The sequence below is a fragment of the Clupea harengus genome, chromosome 12, assembly GCF_900700415.2.
Source record: "Clupea harengus chromosome 12, Ch_v2.0.2, whole genome shotgun sequence".
NCBI lineage: Eukaryota > Metazoa > Chordata > Actinopteri > Clupeiformes > Clupeidae > Clupea > Clupea harengus.
In genome coordinates, this window is record NC_045163.1 from 7,409,613 (window position 1) to 7,436,135 (window position 26,523).

General features: G+C 45.7%; 1 protein-coding gene and 1 long non-coding RNA gene across 3 annotated transcripts; both read left to right on the forward strand.

The window, feature by feature from the left end:
- The first annotated feature begins 3,193 nt into the window (after nt 1-3,193).
- LOC122133364 lies at nt 3,194-4,820 on the forward strand. Its single transcript, XR_006152715.1, has 3 exons — nt 3,194-3,387; nt 4,442-4,505; nt 4,745-4,820. It is a non-coding gene; the product is annotated as an uncharacterized LOC122133364 (long non-coding RNA).
- Nucleotides 4,821-10,144: 5,324 nt separating this feature from the next.
- rab11fip1b (RAB11 family interacting protein 1 (class I) b) lies at nt 10,145-26,453 on the forward strand. Of its 2 annotated transcripts, XM_031577388.2 has the most exons (6): nt 10,145-10,706; nt 17,401-17,846; nt 18,456-20,457; nt 22,483-23,874; nt 24,575-24,701; nt 25,444-26,453. In XM_031577388.2, exons 1-6 carry the CDS (start codon nt 10,357-10,359, stop codon nt 25,648-25,650), a joined length of 4,524 nt encoding a protein of 1,507 aa, XP_031433248.1. In that variant the 5' UTR covers nt 10,145-10,356; the 3' UTR covers nt 25,651-26,453. The 2 variants fall into 2 exon arrangements, with proteins under 2 accessions (XP_031433248.1, XP_012670085.2); XM_012814631.3 differs by lacking the exon at nt 22,483-23,874 and having other exon boundaries at nt 10,155-10,706.
- Nucleotides 26,454-26,523: the final 70 nt, after the last annotated feature.

Sequence of the window (26,523 nt, forward strand, 5' to 3'; positions counted from 1 at the left end):
AGACCTAGAAGAAGCTCATTGGCTTATCTTCTTCATAAGCACCTTTCTAATGATTTATACCTACTAACATAATATGTGTACATATATGTGTACTAGTTTATATTCAGGGTTGGGTAGCAACTAGTATGTAACGAGTTATGTAATTAAATTACAAAATAAAATTGTTATCCATTATGGTTACTGCGAAAACAATATGTAATACATTTTTTTGGTGATTACACAGGTGACACATCCGAAAATATATTCTTTTCAGCAAAAAGCTTATATATAGACTATCAGTGGTGGAATGTAACGAAGTATTTTTACTTTCCTGGGTACTTGTACTTTTACTTAAGTACTAAACTTCAGTACTTCCTCCACCACTGTAGACTATAACTTATATGTAGACTATAACTTTCGTTCTGTTCCTTTGCAACTTTTCACCGCTAGACGGGCTTCATTCATTTGGCAGTATACGCTCAAATGTTGAGTTTTGTTTTTGATTGGTTCTCTTGTTTGAGTTTGCCACGCCTCCCATTGCCAATCCAAAAGTAAACGAAAGTAATGAAATGAATGAAATAAATTACACTATCTGTTACATTTTTAACAGGGTAACTAGTCATCTATTATATTTCAAAAGTAACCTTCCCAACCCTGCTTACATTGTGCATCTGTGTATGAATGGAGAATCTGATAACTTGCCTTCTCTCTGCTGTGGCTCTTCTCTCTTCAGTCCTGCGTCTCCATGCGTGTCCCTACCATGGGCCTTAAAGTCCCCCCTGGGGACACCCTGGTGGCATGATGAGTCTGTGGCAGTGCTGGCACCTAACCCTGACATGGCATCGAGTCCAGCCAGCGGCAGGCAGGAGCCGGGGTAGAGGAGCGCGGAACTGAAAGGGGTGTAGGGGGCGCTGCCCGGGGCCCAACGGGCATCATCCTGCGGTCTGGCTTTGTAGAGGTAGCTGGAGGAGACTGGAGGTGGCAGGCACAGAGGCTGGTGGAAGGGCACCTGAGTGAGGCTGTCTCCGTAGGCCCCCTGGTGGAGGAATGATGCAGGGTTATCCATCGACAGCAACAGAAACAAGGAATCCCTAATTCTGGAGCTCACCCATGCCAGCCTCTCCCATGCAGCTTCTACAGGTGTGCTGGATGTTTATCACTGTCTTACTTCAGTGTAGTTTTCCTTAAGTGTGGATGCTGATCCAAATCCCTCTATGCTCCTGTCTGAACAGCCGTGTGCCCGTGCCAGTCTCACTCAGCAGATCCAATATGTTGACATTTATCCTGGACGCTGGTCTGAGTCCTGCTGTGGTCATGTCTGAGGAGAACTGTTCAAGGTTAGCTGGCAGGGTTGGTTGGCTGATTTGGATTTCCTGCTCCTGAGTGACAGCGGCACAAAGGGCCTGCCGGGCTTCGCCCACACATGTTGTGTGTTATCTCCAGCCCAGATAACAGCACCAGATCTGGGCCAGATTAGGACTGGATCCAGGCAGTGGCTCCCTAGGAGGTGTTACTCAATATGCAGCCATGTGGACGTCACTCTGCTTGAATGGTCACACAGTGGGTGAAAACTAAACCAATTTGCAGGTACAGGTGTGTCCCCATGAAGTGATGTTTTTTGTTCCTTCCTGTGTTATTCCTGTCCGCTATAGGCAGAGTTTAAATTAAATTAAATCAGTTAATCCTACCTTAAATCATTTTGGATGTGATGCAGATCTAATACCACAGAAATGTTGCAGAAAGGACCTCTGAAACCACATCACAGATGAGAGACTACTTCCCAAGCAATGTGTAACACGTATAACGACCTGTTGAGGGACCTGTTGGAACCATCACAGGCCTGCTTGGATGTGTGGGCAGACCAATGATTCAGAATGTGGCAGGGCATTTGGTTTTTGATCCAGCCAAAGAGGACACATGTAACTCCCCTGCTAGTCTCCCTTCATTGGCTCCCTGTAGTTGCTAGAATTGAATTTAAATCTCTCACTCCAGGCTATAGAACAGCCACTTGATCGGCACCAGTCTATTTAAATGCTATGATTCAGCTCCATTCCCCCTCTAGACCACAGCAGCAAGAGATCGCAGTCAAGACTCTTTTCGTTTGTGGTACTTTGGTGGTGGAATGACCTACCAAGTGCGAAAACAACCTAAAAAAACTCACCTCTTTGAACACCATTTGTCTAATTAGTTAATTTATTTGAGGCACACCTTGTAAATATAATCATAGTTTTGGTATTTGTTATCATTATTATTATAGCAATAATTTATGGTTTTACCTTTAAATTATACTTAATATTATTTAATGAATTTAATTGCATTATGCTTATTTTTTCACATTGTTCTTTTTACTTTTTTAATGCATGTAATGTTTTATGAGTAATTTTTGACAAAAGCATCTGCTAAATATCTTAACTATAACTACCTTAATAGTAAGTATTATGAGATGTACTTTTGAGATGTGTCATTCACTTCTAGTGAAGAAGGCTAATCAGTAGTGTACATCATGTCCAGATGTTGTTGGGTGGAGTCTCTAGCCCCACACTAAACCACCATATCTTCCTCTTCCAGTGCTAGTAGCCATGGGGCTCTTGGGTGGGGTGGGGGGGGGGGGGACACACGTACAGTTCACAGCTCACATGGTCAGGTCTGTTTGTGGAGCACCCAAGGCTTCCGTCAGTTACACTCCTGAAGCGTGGCTCGACAAGTGCATGGTCATCCCTAAGGGCATTTCTGACCCTCTCTCTTAGTGTCCAGCGTACCCATTGGCTACTGCATGGCACTATCTGTGTCTCTGATTGGTCCTCCGCCGTGGGGCTTTAGAGTAAGAGGAGGAAGGGACTTCGGAGGACCTCTCACCATAACAAAGGTAAGACGTGCTCTAAGCCACCTGCTAAAGAAAACTCACCTATGTAACCCTTACCATCACAGAGGTTAAGCTCTATGCCACCAGTTAAAGCTAAGTCGTGTCCTGCTTCTCACCTTTGACACCTTCTGTCATGACTACTTCATTGATACGTATATGTGAAGGCAATAAGAGGAAAACAGATGAATAGTGATGAGTTGTTTGTTTTTCATCACTCTAAGAAATGTCTTGACTTTTCCATTTCGGAGAGATCAATATCATTTAATGATAATGAATTTAATGAAAAATGCTTCTATATAATTGTTGACACTTCAAGGCAGTGTTTTAAACCTTTATGAGTAGAACCCACACTGTTAAATCACACACAAACAAACACACACCCTGTATCTCCAGGTGCATGAGGGCTCTAAGGCGGTGCTGGCTGACCTGAGGTCAGGTGATGTGATTGTGGAGGTGAACGGAGAACTCACTGCCACCATGCTGAACGTGGAGGCTCAGGGAAAGATCCGGAACGCCATGACTAACCTCAAACTGCTGATAGACAGGTACTTTCCCCCGGCTCGCGTGCTTCACTGATCTGATTAAAGTCCATTTCAGGGACTTCTGCTTAACAAGGCTATCCACTTCTGGACAGCACTGAATGGGATTCAGTTACAGCATAAAGGGCTCATTCATTCAGTTCAAGAGGAGGAATTTAATAGGTAATGGTCTCTCAGTGTCTCTTCTCATCTGCACTAGATTGGATGTAGTCAAAGTTGTGTAATAGTGGGGTTTGAGAGCTAGCAGCATACACAGAGATTAGATTTGTGTGTGTGTGGGGGGGGACATATCTTCTCCAATGAAGTGAACTACTCCCTCGCCCACGCACACGCACACACACACACACACACACACACACACACACACACACACACACACACACTTCCCAAAAACTCGACAGTGATGATGAACCTGAGATGACCTTGCACTGTGTAATGCCGTCCCATGAGGATGAGCTGAAATGACCACTGTGATCACGGTTTGCAGCGCCAGTCACCGAGGGGATCTGTTCTAGATGGGTCTGTTCTAGATGAGTCTGTAGCGTTAAAGCACACCGCCCTCCAGGAAATGGGTTCAGAGTCAGACAAACCATTCGGTCCTCGGTTTCCTGAGTTCACCCCTACATGATGTCTCGTCTGTGTAGTCATGCCCCTATCCCCCATCCCCACAGGCGTCAGTGCCAGAAACACAAAGATAGTCATATAGTTATAGTTATAGTTATGGTAGTTAGTGTACGCTTTTGTCCAAAGCGATTTCCAAAACACTAGAAAAATGTTTGATAAAAAATGGTAAAACAAGAAAACAAACAAAAAAAAATCTGTGAGAAAAACAAGTAGTTAGCATGATGAAAATAATACAAAAAACAATATACAATATCAATTTAAAAACAATCAATTAATCATGTGCAGCTTTCAATGATCCTACGTTATTAAAAATGTAATGTGTACGTGTAATTCTTTTTACAAACATTAATGTAAGCATTACTTTAAAGATGTCTTCTGTGCATGCAAAAGTCATGTGTATGCAAGTTTGCGGTTTTTTTCCACTCTTTGGTTAAAGGCCATCCAATTCAAAGCAGACCTGCCCAGGAAGTCACGATAAGCCAGAGTATCTGCTCTGCCAGGTCAGATCATCACACATCCAACACCTTACTTCATGCAATCCTAACAGTGTCATTCTGCAGTCCACTGACTACCTAAACCATGTTTTTTCCTTCAGCTACTTGTAGTGAGTTCTACTCATGTTATTTCAGATGCATGGTAGCTGTAATGACAAAGTAAATCTCCACTACACTGACCATCATTTTGAACAAAATTCTGAATTTAATTTCTGACTACGTGTCTTCCTGGTACTCGATGTTAGGATCTTGGGGCTCAGTCTCATGATACAGGAGGCCAAAGGAAACCACCACGTCCTCACACAGCCCAACCAATGAGAAGTCCCCATACCATGATGAGCTCCTCCCCAGCCAGTGACGAGTCACGTCCTCTCACAGCCCAACCAATGGGACGTCCCCCCCCAGACAGTGGGAGACAGGACAGGACAACCACTGGTCTCCGACCCTGCAGGCAGAGACCACACAAGTACATATACATCCAGCATTATTACATGTGCATTGTGTGAAATCTACACATTTAGACAGTTTCTATATTCTCAGTTGTCCCCTGTCTTCTCCTCTACTCTAGCCAGTCTAAAACAAAATGGCATTTTCAAACACACACACATCTCTGTTTAGCTTTCAGCCCCACTCTTGGGATCCCCCAGAGATACGTCATGGTCTTCAAAGGCAGTCAAAGCCAGTCCACCAGGTGAATCCACCTGCACATAAAACATGAATCCACAGGATTATGCAGTTGAAACCATTAAGTAATTATTGAAGTTTAAATGTATACATAATTAATCACTGAATAAACAAAATGAACATTATCCCCATTCAGATTATCTTTTCTATCTGAAAAACATGAACAAAACATATCTGGAGAACATGGCTGTAGGTTCCCAGAGTGTCTGACATGCTATTATGTTTCAGGCAATCCCACCTAAAGACACCAGGAAACACCCAGTGGCCACTAAAACCATGTCTGCCAAAATCCCTGCCCCTCCCACTACCCCTGGGAACAGGTACTGTCTCCGACCACCCCTCACTCCTCTCCTTTATTTGTGCCATCTGCAGTAGGGTCAAGTCCCAGGTAATATATACATACCCCCCATTAAGCTGCCCATGTCCCTGACAGCTCTGAGGCGGCAGTATGGAAATACCCTGCTCTGGAGACAGAGGTCTACAGGAGGATCCAGCAGAAGAGGGTGACGTTTGCGATTCCCAAACAGTCCAGAACCTTCTATCTGCTTCAGGAGGGGCTGGAGGCGTCCAACACACGTGAGAGATGCTCACAACTCATCACACCACATAATAGAATACAAGCATAGCACACTCACTTATCACACACTAGCAGTGATACTACACAATCATAGCATAGCACACTCACTTATCACACACTAATAGTGATACAACACAAGCATAGCATAGCACCCTCACTTATCACACACTAGCAGTGATACAACACAAGCATAGCACACTCACGTATCACACACTAGCAGTGATACTACAGCAGACCAAAACCAGCACTAGTTCAGACAAGCATTCACACTACCCTGGACTTCAACACTCACTCAGAACTCAGTCACACCTCTCTGCATGTAACTTTGGTCATACAGTACTTTGTACAATTGGAGGACATTCTATAAACACGTGTGGGCAAACAGAATCATATGTACAACACTCCATTTAACATGTATTCGGCAAGCTGGTGTACTATAGGATTGCTTCATGCAGCTGTTTATATTTTCATCAAGGCTTAACTCATGGTTTCTCTTAATTGTGATGAAGGCTTAGCTCATAGTTTTTTTTATCTATATTTTGACAAAGGCTTCACAAACTTTTTGTTGGTTATATTTAATGAAGGCTTAACTCATAGTTTCACTTTACCTCACAGGAAACCTGTCATCATCCCGGCCACCACGGCAAGGCTCCATGGCAACACACTCTCAGAGATTCCGCAGCTGTGAGAGATGTGGGAACCCAATAGTGTAAGAGCTCATACTAATAGCTATACCTCTACTATTATAATAATAAAAGTAGTTATGATAACAATGCATTGTATGATATAATAAGAAAAGATTGAGAACTCTGGTGTTTCAATGCAAAATCATGGGTTCTGTGTGTTACCACATCACAAGTGGCGTATGTAAACCACCATAACTGCATGCACAATATGATGAGGCTTACAATTCTACAACCCCAATAACATACAAGGTTCCTGCCTACCCCTGGGACTCCTTAATGTCCACCTCACTGACAGGGGTCTGGTACTGAACCATAAGATGGGAGATGTGTAGAGGTGTGTGGAACATGGATAACCTCATGGTGACCCTCTGTGTAAGATGGCTGACATCATAATGATGCGTACCCCCTCTGTCTGATGGATAACCTGATGGTTGTGTTGTGGCCCTCTATAAGATAGATAACCTCCTGGTTGTGGTATCCCCCTCTGTAAGATAGATAAACTGATGGTTGTGGTATTCCCCTCTGTAAGTTGTAAGTTGACACTGTGTTCCCGTGTCCAGTACCCAGGTAGTGCGGCTGGCAGAGGGCAGGCTCCGGCACGTGGAGTGCTACAGCTGTGAGGAGTGTGGCCTGAGCCTGCTGGCACGCGGGCACTTCTGGGTGGGCAAGGAGCTGCTGTGTGGGAGACACGCTTGGCAACACCACCAGAGGGCAGCAGAGGCTACTTCAGCTCTAAGGCAGTAAAGACACAACAGCCTGTCTGCCCGACACGCACGCACGCACGCACGCACGCACGCACGCACGCACGCACGCACGCACGCACGCACGCACGCACGCACGCACGCACGCACGAGTCAGTGAAAACAACACAATTTAAAACAACACTATGCAGTAATTTGCCACTTTCTGAGGTATGTTTTTTTATGAGCAACTACTTTTGGTATCATCTTCAAATGAATTTAGGTAACTAGCTTCTTAAGTAAGTAGCCCTCTAGTTGTAGACCAAAACTCCATAATGCTTCTTTAATAGCATCTGATTAAACATTAAAACTACACACATATTTACAGAGGCACAGGTACCCCTCTCAGACAGAAGATACAACAGCAGTCTTCCTCAGCAGCACCTCTCTCTCTCTCTCTCTCTCTCTCTCTCTCTCTCTCGTTCTCTCACTCACTCACACTTGCGCTCACGCTCACGCTCACAAGTGCAGGCACAAAACACAATGGATTTGACTAAATTCCAATTGTAAAACTAAACTAATTTTCATCATTAGAAAAAAAATGTGTGGTCATTTTAATGAATGCCCTATAGGTGGCGCTACAGCTTTTTCCCATGTATGGCATTTTAATGAATCACTACTCAATGAGGGAGTCAACCAAGGTAGATGTGTAAATACCCTGTAGGCGGCGCTATAGGAACAATACATGGGTTCATATATATACCCTATATACTAATAGGATTTGGTGAGTTTGAGGGCTCTACCCTGTGAAATATTGCACTTAATATACAAAATTAGGTAAACTTGTGGTCTTCCCATTGTAAGTCAATGTGGGTCATTTTGACCTGAAAAGTTTTTTGATCAATCAAATCTAATAACTGATGCTCCCCCCCCCCCCCCCCCAGTAGAGTGCATATTTATTTCTATTGATACACTGAGCTAATGGAGTCCAAAGTTTGCATATGGGCACATGTGCATCCACATGTGATTATCAGGGATCAGACTAAAGACACAGAGGATGAAATAACCAGTACTTGGAATGCCGATGCTATGACAGCTTCAACCCCTGGGGCCCTGGGTTGGTGAGGGGTCTTCAGCTCCGAGGCTTTGGGTTGTTTGGGGCCCAGGGGATTGGTATGAGATTTGACAGGGTCTTTTGCAACTTAACGCCTGGTGTTATAAATCCTCCAGGCTACATCCCTGATAGTGGAGCACATGCAGTTTCAGCAGGAGCTGCATATGTCCAAACACCACACACACACACACTCACACACACACACACACACACACACATTGTCAAATAGATATATGTCTGGCTTGTCTGTTGTACTTTATTGTACTTCAACTTCACTGTTGTACTTTATTCTTTCAGTGTTTTCTCGGATAGGTACCTTACTACACACTACTAGATCCCCTGCTTTAACCACTGGGTGACCATAACACAAGCCAAAAACAAAACAACCTGCTTTGCAGTCATTGTTGTCGACTGTGGATCTTGCTTGTCAGATATCATTAAATGTTCTTCTCACAGCTTAAGGCAGCAGTACATTTTGGTGGACAACTAGCAAAAAGCACAGAAAAACCTTACAAACACCAACAACAGTAGTCTACCGCTGGCACTGACAAAAGGCCTCCTAACATTCTAACACACATTTTTCTAACATCCCATTTTTTTCCCGGACTACAGAACTGCGTAGGGCATAATCTAGGTGCCTAGATGTAATGACAGGTGTGTTATCCATCCATATACCGTATACTCTGAAAATGTATTTGAAGATGATAACAATAGTTGCCTATAAAAACATGCTCAAAAAAGTGTCAGATTGTTTCATGCTGTCTTCTTAATTGGGCCACAGCTGTCAGCTTTGATGAGACCGTTTCTGTGTGTTTATCCTTTAATCTCAGCTGCTTTATTTGCTCTCTTTCTCGCTCGTGACTTTCTCGCTTGTGACAATGACTGCTCATAATAATAGGCACTTTAATTGAGCTCAAGTCAATTAAGCTGTGTGCAGAAAAAGTGCTATGGCCAAAGTAAATAGAGTGTAATGATGTGTTGAGAGGGTGAATTGTTTTCTTGCTTCTGACATTTCTATTGATATTAAGATGTGAACTTATATCCTTGAAAATAAATGAATGCCTCTGCATTTTAAAAACTGCACTTTAGTCCAGGCTTGTATGCGTGGTCATGGTGTCATTTGGGGGAACCTGCTCCTGAGTACTAACTGGATCTAACCTTGAGATCCACATGAGAGGAGGACTTGAGGAGTAGAATCTTCCATCAGTCTCATCATGAATCATAAAAAATTGAACAGGTTGCTCCCATGGTAGCTTTATCTAAGGTGGAGGGATGAAATTCAATTTCACTTGCAAAATGTGCCCGTTTAATTCTAAAGTTGAATGCTTGCAGGGAGTTTCTACTGTCCTGTTAATATGCAGATGTGATGGGGAGATATTCCCTGGGTATTTTTTGCGGATAGGATAGACCTAAATAAATTTGGTTTGATCATCTTGCTTTCAAATGAATCCAAGCTCCTGCTCCAGCTCGCTGCCATTACCATCCAAGATGTCCCCTGATGGGAGGATTTGCTCCCTACACACACAGAGTCACAGGTAAGCTATATGGTATAGGCCTGCAAACAATGAAACAGAGAAATCCTCATTATGGAAATTTAGACATCCTTTAGGAAAGGCTCTGGATCACATTAACATCTATGAAACAGATGCAGTTTTAATTCATTACATCCAACTCCAGAGTGTTGGTATGCCGGTGTGATTTTAGATCAGGAGGATTTAAGACCACTATTATCCATCATATGGGTACATATAAAATTATAATTACTGTGTAAAGATTGGTGGTGATCGAATTGTAACATGTGAATCTATATAAATCGCAATGGAAAATCTGTCTATGATTATCTATGTACGGCTTGTGTAGGCTTCATTAGGCCGGCCGGTAGAAGGACTAATCCTGCCCTCAGATTAAAGCAAGGACCTACCTCAACGCAACAGGCTGACACGTCACTCTGGACACCACGCCCACATAGCTCTTTCTCCACTGCACATAAGAGGTGAAAGTTTCCTTGTACGCTGACAGCAAACTTTCCTTACATTTGTCTCGCGTTTTGACCATAGCAGTAAGCGACTTGAGAGGGGGAGAGTCACTTTAGATCGACTCTCTGTCCGTTACAGACATGTCTTTAGCTGACCAAAGTCAGCAATGGTTTCCGACAAGCGTACAGGTAACGGTACTCCAGGCGAGGAACCTGCGGATCAAGGGGAAGAATGGCACCAACGACGCCTACGCCATAATGCAAGTGGCCAAAGACAAGTTTTCCACTTCGGTGGCGGAGAAATGCGTTGCCCCGGTATGGAAAGAAGAGGCCTCATTCGACCTACCGCTCTTTCACAACGGTAATGCGGACCGGTGTACGTTACACGTTCATGTCATGCACCGGGCTCTGGTCGGACCGGACAAGCTCCTCGGTCAGGCAGTCGTCAACCTGCTTGAGCTTGAGGAAAATAAGGCCCGCAGTAAGACAGCGTGAGTTCGTCTAGAGATAAATACACCTCATTCTCACATTTTGCAGTCTAATTTGTGTTTCTGACCTGTCAGTTGAATTTTTTATTTTTTTTTAATTAACCTACTGCAGGCCTTTCTATTTCTTTGACTCAAAGTAACGTCACACCTTCCTGGCAAAATCCACCCAAAAGCTTGCCTATTCTTTAGTCTGTATTATTTAGTCTAGAATTAATTATTTATTCCGCCCTTGTGATTTTAACTGGGCCTTGTTATGTTCCCTACCTTGATACAAAACCTTATTATTTGCAACCTTCCCCTCTGGTAGCCTACTTCTTCCTCTTCCACTACCAGCTAGGCTAATTATCTCCATGTGACATGTGCACGCCATGTTATCCAGCGCATTCAAAACTCAGAGATGAATCTAATCAGATAATTAAGACACTTGTCAGCCCATTCTCCTCCCACTACTTCCTAATGTGATCGTAGGGGGCAACTCGCTCTGCCACACTTGGTCACAGGCTCCGATTGGATGCGCAGTGGCGTCTGATGTGAAGCTTGACACTGCTGTGTTCTCTGGTCCACTTATTGCACTCTTGTGTAGGTGCCTAATGGGCTCTGTAGGTTGTTGTTTTACAGGAACCTGTTTTTTTTGTCTCTGTGGTGAAATCCTGCTGTCCGTGAGGAGTGTAACAAATGCAGATGAATAGAGGAGGGACACATTGTAGTGTTGTGGAGCTAAACTTTACAAGCAAATCCTAGAGTCTGCTGACAAATGTCTGATTGGAGTGAACTGTAAAAGTCTGAGGTTGCGTGTTTATGTGTCTTACCCTCCAAAACCGTTTTATGTGGCAATGACCTTTTAGAAACTTTTTTGCATACAATTTCATAATTGCAGCCCTCCATTCTCTGGAGGCTAATGAAAGCTTTTGACAGTGGAGCTTTTATAGTTGTGGTTGTCATGGATAAATATTTTGACATTCATCCCTTTCGAGGCCAGTTTTGTCTTGTTCTCTGTGATACTGACGTCAGTCACTTCGTTTGACAATTAGCTTTTTTTTCATGGATAGCTTCATCACTCGCTTAAATCCAGTGCTTCCAGTCCTCACGTGGCCATACGACTAGCATTCCTCAGAGCCACAGGCCCATAACATAGCCTGGAGACCCATCTGTGCTCTCTCTGTGCTCCCAATTGCATTGTACCTGTGTAATGGTTAGTTGCCTTTATGCATGGATGGGAAATGCATGAATGGAGTAGTCATATTTACCAGAGGCATGACAGGACATTTACCTGAGGGCCTGCTGAAGTCTGTGTGTGTGTCTTTTTGTATGGTGTGTTTTTATGTGTGTGTCTGTGGTGGGTGCAACCCGAAGCGTAAATGTAAGTGGATCTCCGTTATCTCTCCTCTCCTTACACTCAGAGTTCTTGTGTGTGTGTGTGTGTGTGTGTGTGTGTGTGTGTGTGTGTGTGTGTGTGTGTGTGTGTGTGTGTGTGTGTGTGTGTGTGTGTGTGTGTGTGTGTGTGTGTGTGTGTGTGTGTGTGTGTGTGTGTGTTGGGGGTGAAAAGCTGGTCTAATGTGTGAAGATTGCAGGGTTGGTGTGTGTGTGTGGGGGCGGGGGGTGGGGGGGTTGAAGGACGGGTCTGATATAGTGGGGAAGTTGATTCTGGTCGTGTGTGTGCGTGTGTGTGTGGTGATGGTTGAAGGGCTGGTCAGATGCATACAGTGTAGAAGGAGATGAGCGTGTACGTACGTGTGTGTGTGTGTGTGTGTGTGCGTGTAGATTACAGTGCTAGCTTCCTTGGAATGACTCACTTGTCTCCTATTTAGAGGGCACCATGTCAGCTCTCCTCATGACTGTTTCCCATGTAGTCGCCTCTCTTGCTGCATATGCACACGAAGGGCTTTTGTGTCCTCCATTGTGTGCCAACTGTCAGGATACAGGTGACATGTTGGCCTGCCTGCACCACTCCTCCTATTGTGAGTTAACTCAAAACAACACTGCAGTGAGCTCACCTGTTCTGCCTCTGTCTGCGACTGGTGCTAGTCTATTTTAAGCCACAATAGTAGCACACTGTGTACCAACATGTAAACACATTATGTGTTATTTAATCCAGCCATGAGCTAGCCATTATTTTTCATTAGCCATGAATGAGTCATTCTGCTGGAGACAACAAAAGCTTGCCGACCTGTTAATCTTGCATTTGTACTTCTCTTCTGTTCACTTCATCTCAAAGGCTTTGTTTGGCTCCAACTGGTTTACCCTGCATCCAAGGTTAAGTCCAGATTTAGCTGCACATTCCTCTCTGTTTAACTTTAATTTTTTTTCTCTGTGTAGGCCGGTGGTGTTAGCCTGCCACTGCGTCACAGTTGCCCACTGTTTGGAGTTTTCTTGAACAAACTCTGTTCTGTGTTCTGTTTACTGTATATAGTTCCACTAAATCAGATCAACCCTCAGCAGCCAAGTGTGTGTGTGTGTGTGTGCCTTGCACATGTATGTCCATGTTTGTTGCTCTCACTTCTCATTTCTTTCCTGTCTGGGGAAATAATGATTGTGCTGCACTGTACTGTTTGTCAATAATCCTCATAAGCCCTGGTCATGACACACACACACACACACACACACACACACACAATACATGACAGTCTTGGAAATGCATCAGAGCAGTTGATTCATGCAGTGAAGTAGTTACAAAGTATTCCAGAAGGGGAGCGGACTCACTCGTTATTAAACCACAGCGCAGCCGTCCAGTGCGGAGGAGGGTGAGATGGAGCCTCTGATCTTGCCCAGAGGACATGACTGACTAACACTGGTGTCCCACTGCTGCCTGTGAATAACTGGAAGTGACCTCCACTCTGGAGCAGAGCTGACCACTATGAATCTGTGTGGAGGGTAAACATGCGCACGGCTGCTAGCCTGCTTAAAGGTACAGTCCACAATTATGGCGAAAGGTTGTTGATATTTGAGCTCAGCAGCCAATCAAATTACATTTCTTCCTTCTGTGCTCCTGAATCAACATGTTGATTGGCTGAGATAGTGTATGGCTCTGTCTGAGCCACTTTGTTTGTTTCTCATTTACAAAGCCAGGACTGTGCATGAACACCGTAGTGCACACACAGGACGGACAGCTAGAAGGCCGTGAGAAGCAATAAGCTGAATTTAATGAAAAGTGTATTGGATTTTAATTGAGTACTGCACCTTTTTAAAGCCATATTTCAGTGCTAAAGCATTGAGGTGATGGCTAATCGGGGCTAACGTTATGCATTTCAGCCATACGATAAAGGGGCGAGTTTCTCTCGCTTTGGCCTTGTTTCCTGTCTAGGCCAGTGCGTTTAGATATGAGGCCGGCTTCTTCCTGCCTTACAGCACACAGGCCTTGTGCTTTCCGTCTGCCAGAGAGGGAGATAATCTCACACTCCACGCTTGCCTCCAGAGAGATACCCGAGGCTGACGGCTCTTTGGCTCTGAAGAAATGCTGTAAGAGTGTAGAAATGAGACTGAATAAAGGCGCTGAACTGTGTCACTTTGAGCTGCATCAGGTGATAAGGGCTGGCCACAGCTGCGGCCTTTCTTATCAGTGCACTGCCACACAAAGCGCACACATCACACACACAGGATATGGATGTTCTGGGGCTGGGGGGGGAGTGCAAGCGGGAGGCCACAACAATAGCACTAATGCTGACTCGCCTGATTGGGCCCTGGACCCCCACGGAGAGAGCAGAGCAGAGCCTGGGCTCCTCCGCAGCAGTCAGGCGAGTCAGGCAGCAGCTGGTTCCAGCCCAGATCAGACCCATCTCAGATCATGACCGGATCCGTCTTCCAGAGTCTGCACCCATCTGTGTGTGCTGTTGTGTCAGGATGCTGTGCAGCTTAAGCTGAAGCGCTCAGCACAACACACTCACACATACACACACACACACATGTACACACACGTTCCTCTTGCTTTCTTTCCTGCTCCACCTTCACATGTGGCAACTTCCTGTTCTGCAGGGCTCACACCCGTAACTTCTCTAAAGTAAGTCCACACCCATTAGTGTTAAAAAGCTGTCGTTGATTTCTACTGTCTGATGGGTTTATGTCCAGCTGGGCACACAGCCGACACGTACTAGGCATGTAGCATCACCCCCATCACCTGCTTAAACGGTGACCTTTCGCAGTACAGTTTGACATGACTGAGGATCTTTTTTTTTATGTATATTGAATTTCTTGCCGTGCATGTCTGTGTGTATGTGTGTGGTAAGATGTGTTAGGAGGGCTGGGGTGTGTGGAGTGAGTCATGAGGGTGGAGGCTGAGTTCTTGCTAACATGTTCCAGTGAAGCAGCTTTATTTTGGGCATAGTCGTCATTAGGAACGTCTTCAATGAATCCTCCCTTTTGAAATGAAAGAACGAACACACACACACACACCCTACATAATGATCCTCTTACTGTTGTCTTGTGTTCTTCCCAGGTATGTGGGAGTGTTTGTACTGAGAGAACCTTCCTTTTCAAATGAACTGGAGTGTAGCACATTGTAATGTGGTCCTTGAGGTAGCTCATACTTGTAAAATGGACAGGCCTAGGACATGTACTGAATACAGGTGCAGTTGCATATCCTGGCTCCTTCAAATTGCCATTACATTTTAAAAGGTAAAGGTCAGGTATTTAGCAGACGCTTTTATCCAACCCCGTGAGAAATCGATAAGGTACATTGTCCTAAAATGGAAATGGCAATTTCCTTTTTAAGTTAATCTGCCTGCCTGTGCAGAAGATGGCACAGATATGTCTTCACATCGCTGTTTATTCTTGATGGAATGGTCCTCTCTCGCTCTTCAGTTCACTTGTTATAATCATATGACACTATTAGGATTCCCCAGCAGGAGACTGATTGTGCTGACACCAGAGAAGCATCAAAAAAAGCATTAGTTTCCCCATTGCGGTGTTTAGGTAGCTGCTGGTGTAGAGATGGGTTTGGTGCCATTTCTCTAACTGTTAGTCTGGGTGGGTTAAGTGGCATTTATGTATTTGATTATAATTTACGCTCGTCTTGATGAGCTACTGGTCTAGATGGTGTTTGGTGTGGAGTTTTGAGCTGCTGATTGGGCTTTAGTATAGCTTCAGCTCTGGGCCGCTGTTGTTGCCTGTGTGTGGTTGTGAGCCCCCTGAAGCTTTCCTGATGATGGCAGGAATGCCCCTGGCCCCACTGCGCTACTCCCTGCCTGCATCCATTCCCATTTCCTGATGAGGTCGGCACTTTCTTTGTTTTTCAGAGCAAGAGAGGAGGATATGCCTCAGCTGGCAGCTCCATTTCCTCAGGTCAGAAGATGTGCTGTTGGGTTTAAACTGGGTTTCAGCTGCACAACAGTTTAGGTGCCCCAAAGTGCAGGGTTCCTGCCATAACCTCAAGTCATGTTTTCACTGAGATCACGTGTACACATAAAAACCAAATAGGGTGAACTCGTTATAGAGAAATTCCTGTTATTTGCTTTGGCTCATTGAACCCTGCCGTAAAAGCTTTTTATGAAGCTGTGTTATGTGTTGTTATTCCACAAAGGAATGCTAACTGTTTGAGGATCACATTCCTGTGTGTCTATCTGGACTTCGGCACTGGGGGAGTCCCACGTTCAGCTTGTCTGCATTTTTGCTTTGGTATTTCTCTGCTACTGCATGAGACTAACCTCACGCTTCAGTTAAGATAACCTGTGACCTGTTGTGTCATTAGTCACAGTTTGCTGGGAGACCTCGTGTTTAACTGTGGAAGGCTGTCTTTTATACCACTACCCGTAAGGTTCAATTTATAGTGTTTACACTCTACGCTGAACCGCAAGAGTGAGATTGGGCGAGGTGTAGTTTATTGGAGAACCTAATTTAGTGAGACTTTAAGTTTCTTTTATTTAACTTGAGTTTCTAGGGAAACTGTCAGGCTTCTGTTGATGAAATCTGTTTAGGATCAGTATGTTGAGGAAACTTGTTCATTCAAGCTTTTTGGGGGGGATGTAGATGGTCATCGGCACAGGGCCAAAACCGCTTGGGAAAGATCCACCGGAGGTGAGCCGGCACTGAGCCGTGTTTCGGCCAGATCTGGCCCAGGTCGGTTGCTACTCGGTCCGGTGCCATCTGGGTCCTGTGCCAAGAGATGGCAGCCTGTTGATATCAGACTCCTGTGCGGAGGTGGTGCTGAGAGAAATGGAATCAATAACAATTAAATTCATTTAATGCCAACTGTCATGCATGCCAGTTATTGCTCATTTTATTTATCAAAATAAATGGCATTTATTGACAGTCATAATGGGCCCTCTGAGCAAGGATGATTGAAAACCACAACAGAGAAGCTTATATATATAGTATATACTTACTTATAATTCAACTGCTTACCACCCTTGAAAACATAGGCTTCAAGCTCTAGAAAATCTGAAAAGCTACCAAAGGATTACTATGAGCGAAGTGGAGAGAGATGTGAGAAAAAAATAACTGATCTCTATGACCGTGTAAGCTCACTGCTCTGCTTTGGCAGAAAGCATAAATTCTATAACATATGTAAATAAAATCTCTATAATACTGGAAGTGGATAGATCTGGTACATTCTCATTTTCATTAGCATGAAGTACTTATTCAAAAGATGATTACAGAGTAAGATCTCATGAGAATTTGGCTGTGTGGATAAAGGCTTGCAGGAAACATGTCTGCTTGTAATTCATCTCTTGCTGTTTAAGAGAAATGTGGGTGTCTCTCCACACAGATGGTCCAAGCTGCTGGATAAAAGCGGCAAGGCAGACAAAGACAGGGGAGAGGTGCTGCTGGACATCCAGTTCATGAAGAACAACATGACGGCCAGCATGTTCGACCTCTCCGGCCCGGAGAAGAGCCGCTCCCGCATGGGCAAGCTGAAAGACAAGATCCGCGGTAAGAAGAAGGAGGGCCTGTCTGACTCTGCGTCCGCGGTGGTGCCCTCATTCACCCAGGTCCTGACCGACAGCGAGGGGGAGGGCGAGGGAGAAGGGGAGGGTGGCGGCGCCACCTCCACGCCCAAGAAGAAGAAGAACAAACTCAAGTCGCTGTTTGTGCCCAAGTCCAATCTACAGCGCAACGCGTCCCAGTCCATGTCCACCCTGGGGCCTCTGCCTGAGAGGGATTCAGCCCTGGGATCCAGCCGGTCGTCCGGCCTCAACGTGGACTCTCCTGAAGGTAAGCACAGTGCAGGTAAGACTATGACTGACCTCACAGGGCAGAAAAGACTAACCACACGGAGCAGGTAAGACTATGACTAACTTCACAGGGCAGAAAAGACTAACCAGACAGGGCAGGTAAAACTAAACAAACAGGGCAGGAAAGGCTAACCGCACAGCAGGACTCAGCAGAGTGGTCAGAGAGCAGCTGTGGAAACCAAAGGAATAAAAACACCGTCTGCTGTTTGCTACATGCTAAGATAAGCCAACAAAGATTTGACTATGAGTCAACAAACGACGACTGTGTTCAGAACAGCAGGGGCGAATGTTCAAAAGGTTGGTAAAGGAATGCAGCACAAACAACAGAATGAGAGCCTAATGAGGAGTGTCATTTCAATGAGAATAATGCACTTATAATGCAGAATGATGAGGTAACACTCAGAAATGGCACAATACTGGCCTCAGTAAGCGAGCCCTACTGGCTTCAAGGCTGATGGAGAGGCCTGACTGCAGCCTTATGTGTGTGTAGTATTAGCTGTAATAGCAGAGTGCTTACTGAGGCCAGTCTTGTTTGATTTTCAGGGAAAGTTACAACATGTAATCAGACTCTGACTCTTTCTTTCTAAAGGCAAAAAGAAATTCAAGTTTCTGACCCACAAACGCACAGGGAGCTCAGACAGCAGGTCGTCTCTGGGGTCTTTCTCTGGGCAGGGCCACCCGAAGCAGGCTGGTACCCTGCCGAGCAACCTGTGCATCAACGGCAGCCATGTCTACGCCGAGGAGCCAGAAACCAAGCCCTCTCGGGCAGGCTCCACCTTCAGCCTGAGCAGCTCCGGTCACGGATCCATGGAGGATCTCCGCAGGAACTCTGCCCAGGGCAGGACCAGCTTCAACGCCTCTGTGGAGTCACTGAGGGCCACTGGGTCACACCTGCAGGCTGAGGAAGAGCAGGAGCGAGAGGAGGAGAGAAAAAGGAGAGAGGAGGAGAAGAGAAGGTTGGAGGAGGAAGAGACAGAGAGGCTGGAGAAGGAGAGGGAGGAACAAGAACAGAGAAGAATGCAGGAAGAGAGGGCAAGGATGGAGAGAGAGGCAGAGGAGGAGAGAAAGAGGTTTGAAGAGGAGGAGGAGAGGATTAAAAAAGAGGAGGAGGAGGAGGAGAGACTGAGGGAAGAGGGGAAAAGGAGAGCTGAGGAAGAAAGGGTGAGGAAAGAGCAGGAGAGGAGAAGATTGGAAGAGGAAGAGGGGATTAGGAGGGAGGAGGAAGAGAAGAGGGAGAGGATGGAGAGAGACAAAGAAGAGGAGAGATGGAGAATAGAGGAAGAGAGTAGAAAGGAAGAAGAGAGAATGAGACTTGAGGAGGAAGAAAAGGTTAAAAGAGAAGAAGAAAGAAGGAAGGAAGAGGAAAGGAGGATAGAGGAGGAAGAAAGAAGGAAAGAAGAGGAAAGGAGGATAGAGGAGGAAGAGAGAAGGAAGGAAGAAGAAAGGAGGATGGAGGGTGAAAAGAGAAGAAAGGAACAGGAAAGGATGATGGAGGATGAAAAGAGAAGAAAGGAACAGGAAAGGATGATGGAGGAGGAAGAGAGAAGGAAGGAGCAGGAAAGGAGGATAGAGGAGGAAGAAGGAAGAATTCAGGAGGAGAGGGAAAGGATTTGGAGAGAGGAGGAAGAAAGGAAGGAACTTGAAAGGCAGAAAGAGGAGGAGATGAAAAGAGAGGAAGAGGGAAGAAAAGCTGAGGAGAAAGAGGAGAGACGAAGGATTGAAGAAGGACAGATAAGGAAAGAAGAGGAGAGGAGAATTGATGAGGAGAAAGAAAGGATGAGGAACGAGGAAGAAGAGAGAAATAAGGCAGAGGATGAAAGGATGAAGAAAGAGGAGGAGAGAAAAATGTTAAAAGAGGAAGAAAGGATGAGGAGAGAAAAGGAGGAAAGCAAGAGGATTGAGAGAGAGGAGGAAGAGGAGAGAACAAGAATTGAGGAGGAGAGGATTAGAAAAGACAAAGCGATGAGACTTCAAGAGGAGAAGGAAATTATTAGAAGAGAAGGGGAAAGAATAAGGGTTGAAAGAGAAGAGAAAGCAAGAGAGGAACAAGAAAGACAGAAAGACGAGGAGAGGATGAAGAGAGAGGAGGAGGCTAGACAAAGAGATGAGGAAGAGAGAGTGAGGATGGAGGAGGAAGAACAAATTAGGAGAGAAGAGGAGAGAAAGAAGACTGAAAGAGAAGATAGGAGGAGACAGGAGGAGCAGGACAGGAGGAAGAGAGAAGAGGAGGAGGAGGAGGAGGAGAAAACAAGATCAGAACAGGAGAGAATGGTGATGGTGGAGCGTGAGCAGGACGAAGAGCAAAGGAAGAGCAGGGAAGTGGATGGGGAGGAGCAGCTTGGACGAGACCAGCTCCGCCATGATGGGCCACTGCATGTGCAGACGGAGTCCACTGCAGCCACAAACCCATTTGAGGACATCTCCTCCACCCACCTACTTGCTGAGGGTCTCTCCACCACTCCGTTTGAGGAGCCCTCCATCTCAGCCAATCCGTTTGAGGATCACTCTGTCTCAGCCAATCTGTTTGAAGAGGCGGGATCTCCACACGACCAACCCAGCCACTCCACCAAAGCGTCTACAGTCAAGCCAAGGTCTGTTACCAACACAGTCACACTTCACACACTTCATGAATGCATACTTATGAACAACAGAGAAATGAGAGAAATGTACATATTTATAAAGTTCACACCTACTACTCGCACATCAAATCAAGTCTGCTGACTGCAAACGGATTCCCTCTGAATCCAACTGTGTGTGTGTGTGTGTGTGTGTGTGTGTGTGTGTGTGTGTGTGTGTGTGTGTGTGAGAATGTCATGTGGGCAGGAAAGCAGTTGTTTATTCATGTCTCCTCTTACCATCACATAACAACAGATAACCTCATATTCCTCCCAATTCAACTTCCTGTTTGGCCCAGATAAATCAGATGGCAGCTAGGCTGGCACTGGAACAGACCCAGCCCTGATCTGGCACAGTTCTGGCCCAGTGACATTACTGGTCTGGCCCTGGCCTGTCTCTTATCTGTCCCTGGTCTGTGCCAAAGTCAGCTTCTGTCTGAAGACTACCACCCTCTCAGGCATCTGACAACAACCCTCAAATTGCCTTGCATTCCTTTTAGTCTCATCATCTTTCCTCTTTCAGCTCCTCAGTCTAATATCCCCCTGAGCTCATTCTGTCAGCTTTGGGATGCACACAGAGCAAACACCGGCTAACAGGGCTTTCTCTCTGAACGCTGGAAGTAATATAAGCAAAGCAGATTCCACCCTGTAGAGGTGGTTAAATAAGGATATTAGCACTAGCTGTATGGCTGGTTAAATAACGATATTAGCACTAGCTGTTTGTCTGGTTAAGTAAGGATATTAGCAGTAGCTGTAGAGGTGGGATATTAACACTAGCTGTAGAGGTGGGATATTAGCAGTAGCTGTAGAGGTGGGATATTAGCAGTAGCTGTAGAAGTGGGATATTAGCAGTATAAGCAGTAGCTGTATGGGTGTTTCAGTGTGACCTCTCTAGTCTGCATCTCTCACGACAATGACCTGCTCAAGACATTTGGCACCATCATGAAATATGCATGACTGAGTGAGCCAGCGTACACATACACGAATGTGTCAACACTCAAACACACACACACACACAGCAGTGTGTTGGCCACAGTATTTCTGTGTAGATCAAAAGCTCAGCTCCTGGGACAGTAGTGGCAAAACATTAATCAAAATGGGCGTAGAGTCCTATGTTGGATGTTGAGCATTTCAGATATTTTCTAGGAAAATATTTATACGTAAAAAAGTTTATGTATTATACATATAAATATGATATATATTTATTCTAAATTTCTGCAGTGCTGTAGCTACCAGCGTCTCAGTGACTGGCATAGTGACTGATGGTGCCACAAGTTTGAGTGGTTGTCACTGTTAAAAAAAATGTGTTTGTTGTAGTCTGTTTGACCTTTGACATTAACCACAATCAACTTCCCTAACACAGAGTACAAATAAAGCAAATCCCACCCCTGCCTCTAGTGATGTTTTGCTTGTATTCAACACTATTAACCCTTCATCATCAAGTCCTTTCCTTTTGTAGAACTCATAGAGTTGGGAAGAGGGTAGTCTCCCTGCTTGTATTAACCCTGCGTTTATGCTGGTGTGTGTTTGTGTGTCTGTGTGTGTTCCTGGTCTTTGAAGATGTGTGTGACTGTGAAGGTGGCCATCAGGAAGCTGAGGAAGTATCTCAGCGTATAAAGCGCTGGTCAGGCATCTAGGCCAAAGTCTGTGCTCTTTCTGGCGTGGCCATGTACAGCTGCGTTTTCAATTTGACATTTTGTCTGTTCCAGCGGAAGAGGGAGAACAAAGAAATAGCACTTAGACTGCAATTAAAGTGAGAGAAAAAGTATTGCATCAGAAATGCTTCAAATTTCCCTGTAGGATAATTGGAGAAGGGATTTAAAATTGGTTGTTGTCAGACTAGTCATAGCTTTTATAGAGCATTCAGATGTTTTTTTTTTAATGCTGGGTAGACGGACCGCTTTGTTAGCCATTACTGCGCTCTAATGTTGCCTGGTTTGGGTTTCTGTGTTGATTTGCTTGTACTCTTCACAACTTCTCTTTCTCACCCCGCCTCTCCAGTTCGACTAGTATAGGATTTCAGACACCCTCAAACCCGTTTTTGCCTTCTGATGAACATGAGAATGCGGTCGGTTTCATCAGCGGCAGCTCAGAGAACCTTACAGAGGTTGGGATCCCTCACGACCGCACAGAAAAGAAACGCCGTGCACCGTCTCCCCCGACAAAGAAGCTGGGAAGGGAGTCCAAACTGGCTGTACATCCGAGGACCTCCGCTCCTTCCTCTGAAGGTCAGCCCCACCCGCTGGTGAGGGAGAGTGATGGCCACGGAGCCCCAGACCCCCCCAGCTCTCGCCAGGACAAGCGGCCAGCTCCCAAACCGCCCGTTCACCTGAGGAAGGTTGAGAAAGCCGAGAACAAGGAGGAAGCCAGGAAAGGATCAGCACCACCAACCGGGTCTGAGACGATGACGGTGTGCCAACCAGCAGAGTGTGATGTGCCAGCCTGTCCAGCACCCACTTTAGCCTCACAAGTGTTCCGAAATGCACTGCAGAATTATGGCCTCTCCTTAAAAGGCATTGGAAAAGGTGGGAAGACCAGAAGCAATGGATCCAGAGTTGGAGAATCTGTCGACTCACAGAATTCTGATGGAAGCAACAAGCAAGCCACATCTGAGACCTCCACCTGCATTCAGCCAAGTCATACAACCAATCCATTCTTGGAACCAAAAGTGGCCAAACACAACAAAGGCCCTGCTCCAAAGCCTCAGGCATCTGGGCTCTCTGAGCAACCACCACGAGAGCGTGACCAGGGTGGTTTAGCATTGAAGACTGCAGATCCTAAACTCTCTCTGAGCGAGGAACCCTCCAATGTGGGTTCTCACAGAAATGGCGGTGACTTTTCTGATGGTTGTACAGTGGAAGAGCCCAAGAGGCAAGACGAGGCTGAAAAGTTCCTTGCACAGTGTGCCAAGCCAGAAGACCAGCGCCGTGGTGACCACAGAGGAGATCCTCAAGGAGAGTCCGCAGACAGAATGGCTAAACCATGTTCGGCAGAGGAGCCAAAAGGTGACTCTCTGAGCAGAGATGTCCAGAAGTTTCCAAATTTGGACATCCTGACCTCCGATGAGTGCGCTGATGGCCCTAAGCGCATATCGGATAAAAGAAACCGTGCACCCTTACCCCCTGCCAACACACCAAAAACACCACCTCATTCCCAAGGCCCAATTTCACTGGTCGTTAATCCTGATGTTACCGCCTTACCTCATGGTGCCAAAGCTGTTGTTGACACACCTGGGGAAGCAAAGGCTCCTTCGGTGGTGACTCAGAGTCCGTCTGGGCAGAGGGTTCGGCTCCATGCCCGTGTCTCTCCCTCCGACGCCCTGCCCGTCTCCATGCCAAACAGAGCGGTGGAGGATGTCTGCAAAACCGGTGGGTCAACGTCGATGCCACGCAGGTGAGAGTTCTCATATAGTCCCCTCAGACCTGATTTGAGGCTGATTCAATTTAATGCAATCCACTGCCACCAGTTCATGCTCTTGCTGAGCGCCCCGTAGCAAACCCCTGGACATAACATGTTACTTCAACTGAAAGTGGCACAGTAGACGTAAGCAGACTTGGGTCACACCTTTACGCTAATGAGACATTTCCCACTCTTGTCAGCTGCACTAGTCATTAGCCCCATCCCTGGTGTCTGCAGCTTTTCACTGCTCTTGTTAGGGGTGGCGGTGAAATGTCTTTGCTGCTCTTGTTAGGGATGGTTTTAAAAGTTCTAAGCTCCTCCAGCTCAAATGCGCTTTTTCACTCCGGAATTGTACCTCTAAACAGGCAGGGCATTTGGGCATTTCTCTCCATGACCTAAATCTTTCAAATGGTCTGCTTCTTTTTGTTTAATTAGACACTTTACTTTAGGGAGTGTACTTTGAACTCACCCCTTTTTGTTGTGTACATCCCGCATTGTTTTACAACACATTGGTTTTTGTGAGCTGGGAAGCTGAAGATGGTGATCCTGCTAGAGTGCACTGCTGTGTGTGTAAATGCTACATCTCCTCTCTGTGTTTCAGTCTCCTCGGTCAGTATGACGGGCTATCTGAGGTGTGTGTGTGTGTCTCTCTCTCTCCTGGTGTAATACTGATGTGTTTGTTCTCTATCTGCAGACCCCACGCAGTAAAGCCTCTGAACGCCCAGGAGCCACCTCCAGCCCCCAGCACGCAGGCTAAGCTGGGGCAAACGGCCATCAGCATGGCTGAGAGCGCCCGCACCTGCCCCCGCGCTGGCACAACGGTACGGTATCCCCGCACCACCTCTTCTCCACAGCCAGAGTCCACCGGCAACACCTGCAAGTCACAAGCCAGTCAGATAGGCGTTTTATGACACATTACTGGAGCTTGATGATGCTGGGCTTTGTGTAGCCTGAGTGTGTGTTGAATTTTAAACAGGCGCACCACACTAGAGGAGAAATACGTGACCAGGTTGAGAAAAGGGTGTGCTAGGCCATGTGGCATAAAACAAGCATGTGAAGACAGCAAGCAAATTCTCAGCTGGATACTTGCATTGCGCATAGATTCCATGTGCCTTGTACGTATTCTACACACGTTTGTTCTATGTCTCCATTTACACATTTGTGTCCTGCCTTTTCTTCCTCAAATACATGCTCAGGTATCAGCAGTCTGAAGCCTGGCACTATGAGACCTATCTGCTATCTTCTGTCATACAGTTGCAGTACAAACAAACCAGATATTAGGTTTTTGGTGTAAGCAGTGCATGTGGTCCTGATGACTGACTTTTTATGATATCCTTTATAATCGATCATCAAATGAGGGAAATGTCCAGACGTCAGACGTGGTGTTTGATTGGCAGAGGACTTTTATACAACTCTTTATTCTGTTTGTGTGTGTGTGCTGAACCCAGAGGCGTACACTCTTAGCTGTTTGTGTGTGTGTGTGTGTGTGTGTGTGTGTGTGTCTGTCTGTCTGTCTGTGTGTTCTGAAACCCCGAACCTTGTTATGTCTCTACCCTCCCCCAGGTTCCCCCAGCTGAGCCCAAAGGGCCGTACTCCCAGCTGACCCAAGAGGAGCTGATCAGCCTGGTGCTGCGGCAGCAGGATCAGCTGGCTCAGAGGAGATCAAAGATCCTGGAGCTGGAGGAGTACATAGACAACCTGATACTGCGCGTCATAGAGGAGCAGCCTAGCATTTTAATGTCCCTCAACGCCCTCAAGAAGGGCCGGTAAATACACACACACACACCCACACACACATATATCTGCACAGGCCAAAAGGTTCCGACACATGCACACCAGTCTAAACGCATCAGAAAATTGCCCCTAATACACACACAAACACCTCACCAGCCCTAGCGCACCCAAGAAAGCCCACCAGGATCCCCTAAAACAAAGACATCCCTCTGCACAGCTGGGAAGGGCCCCACACCACAGCCCAGAATGCCTAACCACCACCCGCCTCCCCAGAAGGATCTGTTATAACACTGGTGCAGCATGCCCTGGAGGGGCCCCTGGAGATGCCCTACTTGCACTGAATGCACAGAAAGAATGAAGTTAATACGCTAAAGTCTCAATTTGGTGCGGAGCCTGAGTTCTTTTAAGTGAGGGTTCTGAATAATAAGTGTTTACAGCAGCCTGCAAACACTCATTTGTCAATAGACAAACAAGGCCATAAGCAATGTATGCCAGCCTGAACCTGCAAACATACCCAATCAATAGAACAACAGGAAGATATTCACATAGTGTTTGTGTGCCTTTCTTGAGTATTTTATACGTTTGTTATGTTTGTTATGTTTGCACAAGAAAGAGACCAAGGCAATGAAGACTTACTGGAACTGAAGGAAAAGTGTAGCATTTCAAATATTCTATTCATAGCACTTTAAGGAAGCCTTTTTTCAATTAAATATTGTGTTTCTTGATATATTCCAACTATCGAACAACGTGCATCCGTACTGTCGTACAATTCTAAGAACACTGTAATAAAATGTTGTGATAAGCAAAAAACAATAAAAAATATGAAATAAATGAAAAAATCATTTCAAAGCAACTGCCTTGCATATGTTTGGCCCTTTAACAGCCTTGTGGGCTTCCAACTCTTCGGAA

What these genes read in the sequence shown, in the direction of transcription:
- rab11fip1b (XM_031577388.2), top strand. Translation starts at nt 10,357, where the DNA reads ATGTCTTTAGCTGACCAAAGTCAGCAATGGTTTCCGACAAGCGTACAG. An exon ending in CAACGTGGACTCTCCTGAAG is followed by an intron (nt 17,847 to 18,455) that starts GTAAGCACAGTG and finishes TTCTTTCTAAAG; the next exon opens with GCAAAAAGAAATTCAAGTTT. An exon ending in GCGTCTACAGTCAAGCCAAG is followed by an intron (nt 20,458 to 22,482) that starts GTCTGTTACCAA and finishes CCGCCTCTCCAG; the next exon opens with TTCGACTAGTATAGGATTTC.